Below are 18,153 nucleotides of genomic sequence, written 5' to 3'. Positions count from 1 at the left end.
ATTAAAATGTATTTTGTTGTTCCTACTCCTCATATACATATTATTGATATCAGTTTGTAATTTTAAATAATGCCCATGAGTGGCGACAGTTTTGAACAGTATTTTCATTTTTGCTAGGGGCTTTACGTCGCACCGACAGAAATATGTCTTATGGCGACGGTGGGATAGGAAAGGCCTAGGAGTTGGAAGGAAGCGGCCGTGGCCTTAATTAAGGCACAGCCCCAGCATTTGCCTGGTGTGAAAATGGAAAATCACGGAAAACCATTTTCAGGGCTGCCGATAGTAGGATTCGAACCTACTATCTCCCGGATGCAAGCTCACAGCCGCGTGCCTCTACGCGTACGGCCAACTCGCCCGGTTTTGAACCGTTTAACATCATCGGCATACATTAGACATTTTAAGTACATGGTGACCTTTGGTAAGTCATTAATAAATATTGTGAAAAAAAGCCCTAAAATGGAGCCTTGAGGTACGCCAGATATAAATCTGAATGCACATGATTTTGTTTGGAGATATATCACAAATTGTTTTCTACCAGAGAGATAAGATGATGCTAATTTCAAAAACTCACGGGACAATACATAATTAGAAATTTTTTGCAATAGTATATCGTGATCCAGTTTATCAAAGACTTTTGAAAAATTAGTGTAAATAACGTCTTGATTCTTATTTTCTATTCCATTATAAATATCTTGAGCAAAATTCACGAGATTAGTAACTATGGACCTGCCCTAGAAAAAAAACATGTTGAAAGGGAGTAATGAAACGTTTTACATGAGCAAAAAGTCGGCTATAAATTATTTGTTCAAAAACCTTCGCCGGAGTACACAATATTGATGCAGGTCTATCATTTTAAAGCTTTGCATTATCACCAGACTTGAATATAGGCCATACTTCCATAACTCCGGATTTATTTGAGTACTCATAATTCAATTATATATTTTATATAAAGGCTTCATAAGTATTTCAGAACATCATTTTATTAAATACACAGGCATACCATCAGGTCCACTTGACTTACTAGATTTTAGATTTTCAATTGCTTCCAGTACTCACACTCGCTGATACTATATATCGTCAAGATGTGAGATACTTGCAATTCATCTGTTCCAGTAATATTGTAAGAAGGTGCTTGGTCTGACTAAACACTCTTTTTAAAACTCAGCAAAGTTGTCTGCTATCTTTTACTATTATTTACTGATGTTCCATTAAATGTCATTGAATCTGGAAGCATATTGTTCTTCTTTGTGCATTTAATGAAATTCCAAAAACCTTCTAATGTTTTTCTCATATTCGGCAATATATGCTCTATATGCATATTGGATCAGAGATTCAGAGTCTCTTCTGATGTCCTTGTATTTCTTAAAATGATGCTCCGAAAATTTATATCGCTTTCTCTGATATTCTTTCAGCTTTAATAAAGAAATAATGTCATTAGTATACCTACATGGATAAGTTCTTCTCGTATAAAACCTTTTCTTCGGTACAGCATCCTCCATCACCGAATTAATTATTATATAAAAACATGTAACTGCCTCGTTTGGATCCCAGAGGTTGTCCAATTCCCTCCACAATTCCTCTCGTAGTTGAACATACAGTTTATAAAAATTAGCCTTATGAAAATTGAAACCTTCCACCACTTGAGGTTTAATGGAAGAATTGGTTCGTTTAATAGATAATTCAACTGAAAGGGCAGGATGGTATGGGTATTCAGGTATTAAAGGAAGAGATTCCCTGGTTACATTTTTTATACTGGCCAAACTTGTTAAAATTAACACTTTCAGCCCCACGTGAATCAATTTGATACATGGTAAGTTATGAGCTCAACCCCATGTGTATCAAATTGGTACACCGTTAAACCCAGCCAGAAAGTTGGTAAATTCACCCACAGCCCAAGGCTTACTATTCCATGAACTCGTTATTCTGGTGGCCTACGGGTGTTTTAAAACAAATAAAAACATTTTCCCATCTTCAACTCTCCTAAATAAGGCGTGAGTCAATAAGATGCACATAGGCTATGAGTAAGTTATGTATACACTTTTCGTGTGCGTCATTTGGATACATACACAAAAATACGTTTCGAAATATTATTTGCTAATTTCTTGTTATTTCAAACACTTCCATACAGATTTGGACATTGTTTTATGTTACAAGGGTAGGTTACGATGGAACAGGCTTGGTTAGATTAGATGACATGAATTTGAAATTTAGAAAATGGACACATGAATCAGCATTAGGCGTAAATACATACAATACTCAGTAGATTCCTTCAACTGATTTATTTTACATTTTACTAAAAGCAACATTTCACTTTGTGCTACTTCATTACATATCTATGTTTCTTGAAAACACAGTCCATAAACATGTACTTGAATTCTTGGCAACCAAAGCACATTGTTCTTACTTGACAGCATTTCTTAGCAGCTAGTTTCCTCCCCTCACGTGCTGATAAAAGTTGGTAGCAAGGAGTGCATCTACCTCTGGGCCTATCTTCAATGGTTTTGAGTTTATGGTTCTTCAGTAGGTCGTCTCTCTCACTGATGTGAAGACGTTCCAAAAGCAGTTAAGTTACAAGTTCTTCTCAGAATGATACAATGTCCTTTGGTGCAAAAACAGTAGACTAACTTGTAAACTGCATGTGCATTAACAACAGCTGTATTAGTCAAGAGCTCAAACATAATTTTTCTGTACCATTTTACACCTCGACGTACAGATGTACCATAAGAAGCTAGCTGATCTGAAACATCAATGAATTATTTTCCTCCATTGTATTGCAAACTTGTGTATGGTTTCTTTGTAACACCTTGTTTGGTAGTAGTTTCAGCCAGTTCAGGAACATGTTTTGTTGTTAAGAACATCACATCCCTTTTGTCTTTCCATTTTCCCATTATTACTCCTATGTTGCTCTCCTTGACAATCATCGGACCTCTGTGAAGTGTACTTTTCTCGTCTACTTTAGAGTTCATTTTTCAGTTTTTACGAAGTGTTCCAACTAGATGTGTCTGTTTATCACGTAGCTGGTGGGCCTGTAGGACACTCGTATAAAAATTGTCAGTGTACAAAGTACGTCCTCCTTCTAACAGTGGACGCACTAATTCCATAAATGTATTAGCAGAAGCTAACTGACCGCGTGGGATGTTTTCTTTTCCAGCATATACTTTCAAGTGTCAGTTGTATCCACCTTTCAGACGTAAATAGTATAACTTCATCCCATACCGATGCCTTTTGTTTGGGATGTATTGGCGAAATTTGACCTTACCACAAAACGGAATCATTGACTTATCAATACATATTTCGTCCTGTGGGTTCATAGCATTTTGAAATTTAACATTTAGTGCACTGACCAGCGGTCTTATTTTTTGCCAATTGGTCATTTGGTAGGGCAATCTCGTTGTTGGAAATGTGTAAGTAACTAAGAATCATTTCAAATCTATTACAACTAATAGCTTTGGTTAATGTACTCTTGTAAATTGCATTTTTTGACCAATAGTTCCTTAGTTTTAGTTTTTTATCTAGACCCATCCATAACACTAAACCTAAAAAAGTTAGCATGCCATCCCTTGTAACATCATACCATTTTTCTAAAACAGAACCTTTTTTTTTATATGGCATGAACAATACTTTGCTCAGCATACCTATTAGTTTCATTGATCAACAGATCTAAAATGTCATTGTCACTATCACTACTGTCGAAATCAAGGTCTGACAAGTGCACTGTCGGATCTTCTGAGTCACTCATATTTCAAAAAATACTAAGTTCACTACCACTACTGTCTGAATACATTTCTATTTCGTCTCTTATCTCATCAGAATCCATATTCATGCAATAAAACACCAGCACTGGAAGTAAACAATATTATTTGGAGGCAAGACTGGCAGACAAGGAAAGGCTATGCAGTACTGCCAACCCTCCACCAATATACGACCCAGCACTGTCCTGTGGTCCCACAGCCCCAGGGAGAAGAAGACGCTATGATATTTCAATGTACGTGTGAATCTGAAAGCCTCACACTTTGAAGAACAAGGCCCTGTCATGTGTGTCAATATGATGCACATGGGGCTGAGCGCCTAACTTGGTGTGTATCAGAATGATTCACACGGGGCTGAGCACATGTTAATTAAAACATCGTGGGCTGGGAGGGAATGTGCTTTCCATACCCATGGGGCTGAAAGTGTTAAGTCTAGAGTTGTATTGTATGAATTCTGCACGGAATTCATAGATTCTATTTTATGCAATTGTAATATTTGAAAGGAGTTTGTAACTTGATCCCCCTAGAAACAGATCAATATTAGAGGAAGGTTAAAATCACCTAAAATCAATGTATTTCCGTACAACAATTTGTTCATGTTATCAAATCTGTCATAAAATTCTTTATATAGTTCCATACTAGAATCTGTCGAAATGTACACTGCCAGTATATTGTACTTATTTTACACCAATGTAATTTCTACGCAGAGTGCTTCTATGTGCCCTAATTCCAAACCAATGGTAACTGTGACAATATCTTTCGAAACAGCAATAAGAACACCACCTCCCCCTTTTATCTTTTCGGTCCTGCCGGAAAACATTGTATCCAACGCAAATGACTTCATTAGTGAAAACACCACCGTGAAGCCAAGTCTCAGTTAATACCAGAATATCAAATTCAGCAAGAGAACTCGTACATATTTCGGTAATTTTTGTGTTTAACCCTCTAACGTTCTGATAATATATGAATAAACTCTCCTTAATTTCCTTCATTAGACCATCTGTACCGTCAGACACTTTACATCCCCTACCGTCCTCAAGGTGTATACTTATCTTTCATTACCAAAATGTCCGACTAGTTGGCTGAACGGTCAGCGTACTGGCCTTTGGTTCAGAGGGTCCCGGGTTCGATTCCCGGCCGGATCGGGGATTGGTTAATTCCAATGGCATGGAGGCTGGGTGTATGTGTTGTCTTCATCATTTCATCCTCAGCACGACGCGCAGGTTGCCTACAGGAGTCAAATAGAAAGACCTGCACCTGGCGAGCCGAACCCGTCCTGGAATATCCCAGCACCAAAAGCCATACGACATTCTATTACCAAAATATTCCCTGTCATAATCAAAGAAATGTAGACCTCTCATGTTCTGATAATACAATAATGGTATTTTGTACCTAGAAGACATTTTTACATTAAAGAGTTCACGTCATTCAGTATCCTTAATGTGTAAACATAATTATCAGACTCCTTTTTTTCTTAGGCGAATAGCACCAGTATAGTCGACCCACAGATAGGCGTATTCCTTCTGAGCCTTAACTCTCCTTGCACGAGCAAATAAAAGTTTCTTATTTCTGGAGAGACTTTGGTTGATATAAGTTGCAGAGGGAGTACTGAAACTAAAGTCAGTTGTGCTTAGACTTCTTTTTACTTTACGTTTCTGAAGAAATTGGTCGTTATCACTGCGTCTGACGAACTTAGCGATGATTTCTCTGCTTGTCTGACCTGGGTTTTTCTTCAAACGGTGACAAACTTCAATCATGTCATTGGTGATAAAAATATCTAATGCCTGTCCTACTTTCTTCACTGTATCATAAGTGTCCTCATTTGGCTTATCAGGAATTCCATACATTTCTAATGTATTTCTTCTTCCATACTGTTATTGGTCATCTATTTGCAAACTTTATTCACATATCTACTTTTTCAGAGAAGCATTCTCGTTTTTAATATTCTGTATAGAAATTAAACATGCCTGAATTATTTTAGCTTGCTTTTTCCGAAGATCATAATTCTCATCTAATTTTTCATGTGCTAGTTTTAGTGATTTTCTAAGTTCTTCTTTCGATCAGCGATTTGATTCCCTTATTCATTTTACTTCACGGTCTATGGAACGATGTAGTTTGTATAATTCACTAATTGTAGGAGTTTCCATTTCACCCTCGATAATCGACATTTCACAATTTCCACTTTCACGTCTAGATTTTAAACAATTAAAACAGCGCCAAGATTTTTCTTCAGTTCGTAAGAATTTAATGTCATCTCCCTTTCATTGTACACATGTGCCATGGAACAAGTGACTACAATAACAACACTAAATTTTAGCATCATTTAAATCATGGCGTGGTACTGATTTAGAACATTCTGCACAGAGACTCATATTGATGAAAATTTAAAGAAACGGCAACAGAAAAAGAAAAAAAGGAAACACAAAGCGAGAGACATAGCACAATGAGAACACTTGCACCCCCTGTCCAATACGCAGAGGTAGTAAACCTTGAACCAGGTTATCGATGGTTCTGCTACAACTTCCGATCAGTCCAATGATATAGGTGATGGCAGCTCTTGTCTTTACATACGCACCAAATGCACTATGAAATCTCATTTAAGACATTTTTACACTGATAACCACTCGTTTGCTCTATTTCAAATATAAAAAAATCAACGAAAGTACTTACAGTTTATTAATATACTATTGAAGTAGCACTGATAAAAGAAAATACCATTAAAATACACGAAAACTACAGAGCACAAGCAACGTCCTCTTAATCGCACCATTTCCAAAGAACCGTTCTTACACAAATTTTCTCGCGAATTAATATTATTCTGGCATCTTTGTATAATTTATTTTTTCTTTTTCCGGCTCCATGGCTAAATGGTCAGCGTGCCGACCTTTGTTCACACGGGACCCGGGTTCGATTCCTGGCAGGGTCGGGCATTTTAAACTTAAATGGTTAATTTCACTGGCACGGGGGCTGGATGTATGTGTCGTCTTCATCATCATTTCATCTCATCACGACGAACAGGTCGCCTACGGGAGTCAAATCAAAAGATCTGCACCTGGCGAGCCGAACTTGTCCTCGGACACTCCCGGCACTATAAAAGCAATACACCATTTCATTTTTTCATGTTTTCTTTTAAAATTTGCTTTACGTCGGACCGACACAGATAGGTCTTATGGCGATGATGGGATAGGAAATGCCTAGGAGTTGGAAGGAAGCGTGCGTGGGGGCTTAATTAAGGCACGACCCCAGCATTTGCCTGGTGTGAATATCGGAAAATATTGAAAGCCATATTCAGGGCTGCCGACAGTGGGATTCGAACCCACTATCTCTCGAATGGAAGCTCACAGCTGTTCGCCCCTAACCGCACGGCCAACTGGCTCGGTAATCTACATTTAAAGCATGAAAATTATTGAAATATGATACTTTTTTTCTCTACACTTCATCCGTTTCGAATCATGAAAATGATTGTGAGTATAAAATATCACTTTGTGTAGTGGTTAACGTGATTAGCTGCCACCTCCGGAGGCCCGGGTTCGATTCCCGGCTCTGCCACGAAATTATAAAAATGGTACGACGGTTGGAAATGCGTCCAATCAGCCTCGGGAGATCAACTGAGTAGACGGGGGTTCGATTTCCTCTTCAGCCATCCTCAAAGTGGTCTTCCGTGGTTTCCCACTTCTCCTCCAGGCAAATGTCGGGATGGTACTTAGGCCACGGCTGCCCCCTTCCCTCTTCTTTGTCTATCCCTTCCAATCCTCCCATCCGCCCAACAAGGCCCCTGTTCAGCATAGCAGGTGAGGCCGCCTGGACGAGGTACTGGTCGTTCTTCCTAGTTGTATCCCCCAACACAAAGTCTCACGCTCCAGGACACTGCCCTTGAGGCGGAAGAGGTGGGATCCTTCACTTAGTCCGAGAGAAGAACCGACAGTGTAAGTTAAACAGATTATGAAAGAAAGACAGAAGAGTATAAAATTGCACAAAAACGAACCTGCAGGATGAATATAGAAGCTCATGGTATACGTAAAGAGATTTTAATAATAAGAAGAAAAATAATAATCGTATAGACTCAGCTACCGTGTGCAGACATTTCAATTCGACACAGTCTGTCTGCTTGTCAATTTCGACGTTCCGTTCCGTTTTACTTTAGACCTACTAGATAGCAGGGAAAACGGAATCTCTGTTGGTCGTCTATGGCTGAGTTTTAATTAATTTTGCCCGGTAAACACCAAATGTTTCACCAGAGATCTTTAACATGCCGACATCGTACGACATGGAGTATCCAATGGACTTTTTCCCGCCCTTCAAAAATACGACTATCCCTGCAGAGTTTCAACCCGCTATATTGCAATACGGGGGCTGACACTCTACCACTGATCCACAGACGCAGTGAATGGCAGTGGCGAAGCTATTAGTTAATTAATGGGTAGGCAGGAAATCTTACCTTAAAGTTTCTTGTAGAGTAGTTCCAAACGTCGAGTTGTCTTGGTTGCAAAATGGTCAATCACACGGTCCTTCAATACTTGATCACTCATCAATTTCTTCACAAGCATTTTATCGATAGAAATCTTTCATTGTTCATTGAAATACGCAAGTATGTTTTATCCTCTTCAGAGTGCCCATACTCCCTTCATACGAAGCCGTGGTTACAGGAAATGTTAATATTAAAGGAATCAATTTTGACACTTCCACATACACTGGTTCGAGGTGTAAAAGTTTTAGGGAACAAATGTTTGTCTATATCGGAATAAATGTTAATCAATTCACTTTCCAGTCTTTCCCTATTTAAAACGCGGTAACTGAACAGTCTTATGTTCAGTTTAATAGCAGGGAAGCTCTCTTTGTAAACTATGAACTGAGTTGGATCCAACAACTCAAACTGGATGCTTTAAAAATCGCCAAACCGTATTTCCATTTGCATAATTAAGGTGTCAAGAACTTAATATGTTAACATTTTGAGCTTTCGGAATGTCCTGTCATCTATACTTATCTCGTTATTTATTTTGCGACATTTTACAACACAAAATGATACTGTATTTTCTGATCGCAGGACCTTGAGGATACCAGTGGTTTTTCTAATTTCAGTATTGCACAGAATTACATCAGATGTGCTTTTATGTTGTAGTAGAACAACGAGATGGTCTCTATAAAAAAAAATTCTCTATAGAGATAGAGCAAATAAATTAATTGGGTCTTCTTGTGTATGGCAAGCAACCCAACAGCTGAATTGTACGACTCACTGTCCCAACCCTCATCATTCTCTGCAATGTCTTCAAAAACCTGTCTTAGATCATCATAGTGTGAAAATATTGTGTGGACTGCTCTCGAATGAAAGCTCCAATGGGTAGCGCATGCTTTTGGAAGTCTGAATTCTTTGGATTCTAGAAGATGAGCTCTTTTTGAGGATATACTAAAAAATGAATGAAACGCTGTCAGATTATGAAAGAAGAGCCTGACTGATATTATTGTCTCGTTTTGCACAACTAACAGTCCATATCTGAATTGTCACAAATACAGCCAATAATGCATTGATTGCCTTCTAATTCAAAAGAAAAACACACACTTAACAATAGGGTACTTCATTGTCACCTTCGCGCGGGGAGTTACTACACTCTCAAATAGCAAGGAGGCTTGCCTCTCTGGAGTCTAGACCTTGAGGAGAGAGGAGTGCGGGTGGTAAACCAACCCTTCCTCCACCACCCCGCGCCATTCACAAGCTGACGGAAGGGAAATAAAACAAAAAGTCCTGGGTGAGACAAGTTACAGACTGCCTCCCTGTCAGAACAAGTAGTCTGCTGTCGCCGTCTAACGGGGCGATCGCGAAGCACATCATCTGCTGTCATCATGTAGCACATATCAAAAACAGTTCATTGTTGATTTAACACAATAACAACTGCAGATGCATTTGTTACGATTTATGTTTAATCGTATTTCTTAGGGTAGGCATTGCCTCAAATGACTCCAAGTAGTTTCGCCACTGATGAATGGTAAATTTACAAACAATGGTATATCAAATAGATAGATTGTCCGGATTTTGTTTCAAGTAACTAGTATTCTTGGTTGTAGTGGTTTAGAAACTAAGCGGAAATAACAATTCAGTTTCCTTTTTGTGAAGAATTCCTTTGATTGGTTTTAAAGTTAATTAAATGTTACTATAAAATTTAGTTTTAAATTTTACTGCTTGTCTTGTTGCCTAGCTTACCTTCAAGCGAACAAATACAACCTCGTTTTGGTGGACTGGTCTGCAATCACCGCTAACAACGCCTACAACGTCGCGGTCTCGTTAATGGTTGCCATTGCTCCTGATATTGCGAAGTCTATCGACACCATGCTGGACTCGGGTGTAGAATTGTGTCATTTAGCTGGTCACAGTCTGGGAGCACAGTGTACTGGTGCAGTTGCCAGGAGCATGAGACACAGAGTACATCACATTATAGGTAAGTGTTCTTCAAACTCATATCAAGAGCTCCTACTTTTTAAATGTTTTCTCCATATTATTGGATCCAACAAAACCCACTTTGGGAGGCAATAATAGTCATTGTTACTTTCAACAGCATTACGAATTGACTCATTCAACGACCTGGCGCTATATATCTGGAACTCCTTTTTCATAATTAAAAGTATTCTAAAACAAATTACTAAGAAGAATGATACGAGCCCCTCGCCTGAGATATAATAGAAAGATACGATCCGAACTTCGTATTCCGACTCTTAGAACTCAGGTAGACAAAATAGCTAAGATGCAAGCTCAGTCAACCGACCAGGGCATCTCAATTCTTAACAGGTTTTAGGGACCATGAAGCCGAATGCACTGCTCATTCATCCCGGCCCTTGCCTCATCTATGGCATCGTTTGAGTCACCCTTCGGACTTTTCCAAACTTGTACCTTACCCCACTAATTTAAAACAAAGTTGATACTTAAAAGGACCGTTCCTTTGGCGGCTTGGCTGCCCCTGACACCCAAGAAAACAAATACATTTTAAAAATTCAAGTAGAGAATAGGGGGCTTCAGCTCTGGCTTGAAGGTAAATACCACCTCCAAGCCATAGTTTCTCCCTCCAGCAGTGCAATTAAGAGATTTTCCGACTCATCGTGTCACCCTAGGAAACAGATCAAGAGGACATAGTTTTCACCCTGGAACTCTCCATCTACTCGCCCTCAAGAAAATAAAAAACAAGAAAAAATATCAACGACCCTCGTATTATCTCAGTTCCTCTTCTTCTGCTACTTCTACCGCATTTCCCAAACCTTGTGGGGTCTCGGGCGTGAGCTGTGTCGCACATGTGGATTTGGCCCTGTTTTTCGGCTGCACGCCCTTCCTGACGCTAACACCATGTGGAAGGATGTCATCGCATTTGCGTGTTCCTGTGGTGTGTTGTCTGAATGTGAAGAGGAGAGTGTTGGGACAAACACAAACACCCAGTTCCCGTGCCAGAAGAATTAATCACGTAACATTAAAATCCCCGAACCGGCTGAGAATCGAATCTGTGACCCTCTGAACCGAAGGTCTTAACGCTTACCATTCAGCCAAGGAGTCGGACTCTCATGTTATCAGAATGCGGAGTGTAATATTAGTGACGTGGCCCACCCTCCGAGGAGTACATACTCTGAAGGAGACTGCGAAAGAGTCATGCACATTGAATGGCCGATGCTGGTGCATTTTACGGAGAGTAAATTAATCGGGATTTTTTCCAAATGTTACGTGCAATGAGCAAGGAAAGAGTACAGAGATGGATTAATTAAATTGCAATATCCAATTTGCACGGTTGGGCGTGTTTTTTTTCCTTTTAGTAATGTCATGTAAAAAAAACCGTCGGTCTAGCGAGATTGCCTCTAACTCACAGGCCCCGGGTTCGATTCCAGGCCGGATCTAAGGGCTAGTTCGAGGTCCACTCCGCCTACGTGAGAACAGTTAGGGAGCTGTCTGACTGTAAGGCAGCGGCCTAGGTCTAGAAAACCTAGAGTAACGGCCGGAAAGATTCGTCGCGTTGATAAAGCGTTACCGCATATTCTGCAGGTATTCCTATTAAGCGATGATCGCTTAGTACTCAGGGCCTATAAAGGCTGTAGCACCATGATATTTGGTTTGATTTTAAAGTCCTGGACTCAGAAGAAAAATTGTGCACGTTTCACGTCTTCTACTCATGAAAACGTCGGGTTTTCACTAAATTCGTATATCTGAAGAAGGAATGGGATAAATTGAACCATCATATGTGTTCTTGTCCTCCTCTGTAGTGTAGTGGTTTGTGTAATTAACTTCCACCCCCACAGGCCCCGGTTAGATTCCCGGCTCTAACACGAAATTTGAAAAAGTGGTACTGGAACGGGGTCTACTCAGCCTGAGTAAGGGGAGGAGAGATTCGATTCTCACCTAAACCATCCTCGAAGTGGTTTTCCATGGTTTCCCACTTCTCCTCCAGGCAAATGTCGCGATGGTACCTAAGTTAAGGTACCTTCCCTCTTCCTTGTCTATCCCTTCCGATTTTCCAATCCCCCCTCCCAACAAGGCCATTGTTCAGCATATCAGGTGAGGGCGCCAGGGCAAGGTACTGATCATTCTTCCCAGTTGTATCCCCCGACCCAATGTCTCAGGCTCCAGAACACTGCCGTTGAGGCGACAGAGGTGGCATCCCTCACTGAGTTCGAGGGAAAAATCCCTTTTACTTTTAGGAACCAATGTCCAGTCTATGTATACTTCTATTTACACTGGTTGGTTGGTTGCGTATAGGCTCGAAAACTACTGGACCGATCGACCAAGTCACGTAAGGAATAATTTTGATTGTTATAAATTTCACCGTTTCGAACTAGTGGGGGACTTTTCAGAGGTTATTTCCTAAATTTGGGCAATTTTCTCCACACAAAAACGATGCACGTGTTACGCCTCCTACTCCTGAAAACATCGGGTTACAAAAAGTTCTTACGTTCTTACATTTGGTGAAGGAATGGGACAGTTTCAACCATCATATGTGCTCTTGTCCGCCTCTGTGGTGTAGTGGTTAGTGTGATTAGCTGCCACCCCCAGATGCCCAGAATTTCAAGCTACAACTAACCCCATGGCACTACAGCCCTTGAAGGGCCTTGGCCTACCAAGCGACCGCTGCTCAGCCCGAAGGCCTGCAGATTACGAGGTGTCGTGTGGTCAGCACGACGAATCCTCTCGGCCTTTATTCTTGGCTTTCTAGACCGGGACCGCTATCTCACCGTCAGATAGCTCCTCAATTCTAATCACGTAGGCTGAGTGGACCTCGAACCATCCCCCAGATCCAGGTAAAAATCCCTGACCTGACCGGAAACCCAGCCCGGGCCCTCCGGTTAAGTGGCAGGCACGCTACCCCTACACTACGGGGCCGGCTAGCTTTCGAGCCTATACGGAACTAAAATAAAAGGGTAAACGATTGGCGCTATCGAAAAAAAGAAGTGCACCGCGTGGCCTTGATATTATATTTTCTACAAGAAAAACCATTTTCTTCACAAATCTAAGGGTCTTCGAAAAAATCAGCTTTCCTGTATTTTTGGCTGCGATCGGCTTCGCTAATGAATAGGTTACTCATTACATTACGTTGTTCGCTTGTTAACAGGCCAGCTGAAAGTGTGCGCGCCATTGTACGGAAAGCGTTTGGAGGTTATACAGTACATATGAGACACTTAAGCATGCTCCGCTTATCCATATGTGAGAACTTATGTGGGCTTTAGTTTATTTATTCAACCATTTTCATTATTAGGGGCTGCCTGGCCGAGGCGGTAAAGGCGTACTCAGTTCGCCCGGAAGGACGTGGGTTTGAACCCCCGTCAGGAAGTCGTAAAATTTAAGAAATGAGATTTCCACTTCCGGAGCTGCATATGGCCCTGAGGTTCACTCAGCCTACACCAAATATGAGTACCAGGTTAATTCCTGGGGGCAAAGGCGGCCGGACGTAGAGCTAACCACTCTACCCCATCAAGTGCCGAGGTTACAAATAGTGGAAGCCTTTACCTTTCACCACTCCCAGGGCCTTCATGGCCTATACGGAGAAGACTTTTATTTTCATTATTATCGTTATCGTACCTCTATGGCCGGGCTCTCAAACGCCAAAAATCTCACGCGTGCAAATCGAGGCGCAAGAGCTCCGTACACTGTGCATTGGTCCCGCTCGGTTCGCCTCGGACCAACGCTGCGTCTCTGGGCTACTCGGCTAAGTTCGGTTCAACTCGGCTCGGATGTGGAGCGCTACGGAGCAAGTGAAGAAGAGGGAGACAGGCAGAGCGAGCGAGACAGGCGTGCGGAAAGAGAGAGACAAAGCTATTGCTCCAAATCGAGGAGTGGGGGTCTGCACTCTGGTCAACCAAGCGAAGTCTTCTTTTGCACCGTGCACAGTGCATGCACTCTGAGAGGCACTGCTCTATGGTGTAGTGATTAGCGTGATTAGCTACCCCCCCCCCCGGAGGCCCGGGTTCGATTCCCCGCTCTGCGACGAAGTTTGAAAAATGGTACGAGTGCTGGAACAGGGTCCACTCAGCCTCGGGAGGTCAACTGAGTAGAGGTGGGTTCGATTCTCACCTCAGCCATCCTCAAAGTGATTTTCCGTGGTTTCCCACTTCTCTTCCAGTTAAAATGCCAGGATGATACTAACTTAGGGCCACGGACGCATCCTTTCCTATTCCTTGTCTATACCTTCCGATCTACCGCCCCCCACTAGGCCTCTGTTCAGCATAGCAAGTGAGGCCGACTGGGCGAGGTACTGGTCCTCCTTCGATGTTTTATCCCTCGACCCCGAGTCTCACGCTCCAAGACACTGCCCTTGAGGCGGTAGAGGTGGAATCCCTCGCTGAGTCCGAGGGGAAAAAACCAACCCTGGAGGGTAAGCAGATTAAGAAAGAAGAAAGAAAGATTGTTACTATTTTATATTTCTATTCCATGTCTCTGTATTTTTAATATTGCATAAGTTTAAAATTCACATTTCACTTTGTGTCATTGTCTAGAGATCTAGTGTTTCATTCACGGCCAACTTTACGTGGTGTGCTCCTAAGTGTCGAGTGAACATGCTGAATATTCTAGCAAAGAACTTACGTAGGCGGGGATATCCTTTCTTGATAAAAATATTAGTAAAAATCACGTATATTCATCTTATTTTCATATCTGTATTTTAGATCCGTGTCTCGCTGCAGTCAATCAGATCTAATTGTAGGTCAGAATCACCGTTGTATGCATGCTGTTCGTGTTATATTGGGAACGAAGGTATAATCGGATTGGCGGGGAAATTATTTTCTTTTCGAGAAAATGAGGTAACTTTGTCACATTCACGAACTTTCCATATTTGCTATGCCAGAGAGCCAGCCGCCGCCTCTTGTTGTCAGAGGAGTGAAGGGAAGGGAGGGGAAGTGGGAGACAGTGGTAATGTGCTACACTCCAAACGCCTGAACAGAGTCCAAAGGTTACTATTACAGCGTTGTGAACTGTGCATCGAAGTAGGAGGGGGCAAATTAATCATCTAACATAATCAAACCATTGGGAGTTAGTTTCCTTCGTACCGAGCTCGATAGCTGCAGTCGCTTAAGTGCGGCCAGTATCCAGTATTAGGGAGATAGTAGGTTCGAATCCCACTGTCGGCAGCCCTGAAGATGGTTTTCCGTGGTTTCCCATTTTCACACCAGGCAAATGCTGGGGCTGTACCTTAATTAAGGCCACGGCCGCTCCCTCCCAGTCCTAGCCCTTTCCTGTCCCATCGTCGCCATAAGACATCTGTGTCGGTGCGACGTAAAGCCAATAGCAAAAAAAAAATAGTTTCCTTCGTTCAGTATTTCGTTCCATTTACAACGTAATGAGTGAAGGAATACTGCACACAATTGTGGGGTGGCAGTGATGCATCTTCGAGCATGTTCAATAATAAGGAAAGTTGTAGCGACCAACAGACGAGAGGAGAAACGATCTGGTGCATTCCTTGACTGACAAGTGTATCTTAATTACAGTTGGACCATGTTATGCATCACTAGACCAAGCGCCATTTTGTAAAAATGAGTATTTGTGCGCATTCTGTTGAGAAACAACGTAACTTAAATGGACAAAAAACACCGTACATGTCCTAGTAACAGTTGCCTTAAAATATGTGAAAAATCTAAGTGCAAATTTACCTACGTTTGATTTTGTGTTTTGCATCACGAAACCAAAAGCGATAAGCCAATGTTTAGTTATGCAACAGTAGACCAAGCGCCTTTTACCGGTCTGTGGTCTAGTGATGCTAAACGAAACAGGTGGCTGCACTGGTTCACAACAGACCAGACAACATCAGCTGTGTAGTGTTTACTAACCTACTGTATGTTGTTACTGTGCATGTTTACATGGTAAACGATTGTGCTGTCGTATTTCCTACATTATGGTACCAGTAATGGAGGCTATCAGAGCAAGAACCGAACGCATTGTTACAAATGCAATAAGTATTTCTAATAACTATGAGGTTTTACAGGTAAGAAAACGAAAGATTTTGGAAACTCACCCCATGCTAGAAAAGATTACTTTGCGCTATGTTCTCCCAGGACACAGAACGACAGCAACGTTGGAGACATAGAGTGTGCGTTGAAGCTACAACAACAGTTGTACACTGTGAATGACTATATGAATGTGATGAAAGTACGTCATAGAAAGAATGCTTTGGCTGTTCACAGAATGGGACAGAAAGAATTCTTTGGAACACAAATGCTGGAAAAACAGACAACAAACCGTAAAGTTGACATGGAAAATCCCAAAACAAACTGGCTGAAAACGAGAGAACTTGAAATCAGTAGAGCCAAACCTCTAAGCATTTTCATGAAGAGTGACTTTGACCAGGACACTGGAGTTGAATTAAGTATTCAAATAAAAGAAAGGAAAGAGGAACTTCTGCGCAACCAGTTCATTTGAGTGAACACTTAATTCAACTGTGGCCAGGAGGGAAACCAATTTCAAAACCTAAACTTGAAGACTTGAAGTCTCTTCTGCCGCTGATTCCAGAAGATGCCAGACCAATGTATCGGTCTTTTTTCACCGATAATAGTGTTGAAGACGATATTGATGGGTTCAATGGACAACTTGACTTTGAAATAGAAAGTGAATAATGACAGATTTTGATTTCATTTATGTTTCTTTCTTAAATTTTGTTTAGTTACTGAGCAGTATTGTGTTTCATGCTAATTATTGAAAAAGACTTCCAATGGCACCTTTTAATTTTGGGGGTTTTGTTTATGTTTATAAGGTTAATCAAGTATCTTTTGCTATAATTCATTTTTTACAGTATTGTGATTCAAGCCAGGTAATAAAAAGCTTTAAAGTGTAAAATACATAATGTCCGGGTTCATTTTGGATTTGTTGTTGTCTTGTAAGCTTTATTATTTCCATTTTTATTCAGTTGTTTGACATTACATTACTATGTTTTGTGCCAATTAGTAAAGAATAAAGTACTTTTTATTGCAAAATTGTGCGTGTTATTGCTATTCCCTCACACTACCGGTAAGAAAAGGAATTTCTACAAAAGTCTTGAGAGCAAAAATAACCGACTTATTTCATAATTCCATAACATTAAATTGTAGATTTCACAAATGATTTGTATCTTAGGTAATGCAATTTACAACTTCATTTACGATTATGTGTCCAATATAGTGAAATGATTATTTATTTATTGAACTGTAAATTTCAGAAACGTCGTGTAGTTTACTTACGCTTTATCACAGACTAGTCCAAATGCACTGTTTAGTTATGCATAACGCAACCAAAGGACTTACAAGTCACTTAGTCTGTTGATGCAAAACAAAAATGCACAATCAAACAACAAATGTAAATAGACTAACCGCCATTTTATTTATTTTTAGCGTTGTTTGATAAGTAATTAGGTTGAGGTTTTACAAAAGAGTTCAAAAATAATAATTCTTACTTATTGCAAAAAATTGGGAAAATTTAACAATAAATGGATTTTTAATCGACTGGAAACTTTGAGCTCAGTTATCTCAGAATGGTGTTTTGGCGCTTAGTCTAGTGATGCATAACATGGTCCAGTTTATTCTTGTGATGTATGTGCAGTTGCGGCTGTTGAATAAACGATCTGTGGTTATTGCCTGTAAGAGACAAGGACACTCCAGTGCGAGTCGAACTAGGAGTGCATACGCGCGGAGCATTGAGCCTGAGCCTCGCAGAGCGGCAGCGGTGGATTTTAATGAGATCCCCGACCTTATTGGGTCCTTTATCTCAATTTAACATGGAGCCCTTTTGGGCGTAGACTGTTTGGTAAGTTTTTGGTAAAATTTCCAGTATTTCGGAAGGTAAGGAGAGGCGATAGTGGAGCAATTGAAATATGGTGGTGGCTTAGTATGAGACTTCGGCATTGAAGCTAGAAGGGTGCTAACGATGAGGGATGCTTCAATTGGTGTTGGGGCATGCAGTGTTCCTGGTTGGGGGGGATGGGGT

The 18,153-nt window shown here is 40.9% G+C and overlaps 1 protein-coding gene across 1 annotated transcript in view; it reads left to right on the top strand.

The window, feature by feature from the left end:
* Positions 1-18,153, top strand: part of LOC136861400 (phospholipase A1 member A) — a 121,111-nt gene that overhangs the window by 70,426 nt on the left and 32,532 nt on the right. The window contains exon 5 of the mRNA XM_067138819.2: positions 9,941-10,180. Within this exon, the coding sequence (XP_066994920.2) occupies positions 9,941-10,180 (240 nt within the window). The remainder of the gene's footprint in view (positions 1-9,940; positions 10,181-18,153) is intronic.

Source organism: Anabrus simplex, chromosome 1 (genome assembly GCF_040414725.1).
Source record: "Anabrus simplex isolate iqAnaSimp1 chromosome 1, ASM4041472v1, whole genome shotgun sequence".
Taxonomy (NCBI): Eukaryota; Metazoa; Arthropoda; class Insecta; order Orthoptera; family Tettigoniidae; genus Anabrus; species Anabrus simplex.
The sequence above is the reverse complement of the archived record's forward strand: the minus strand, read 5'-3'. Positions and strand labels throughout refer to the sequence as shown.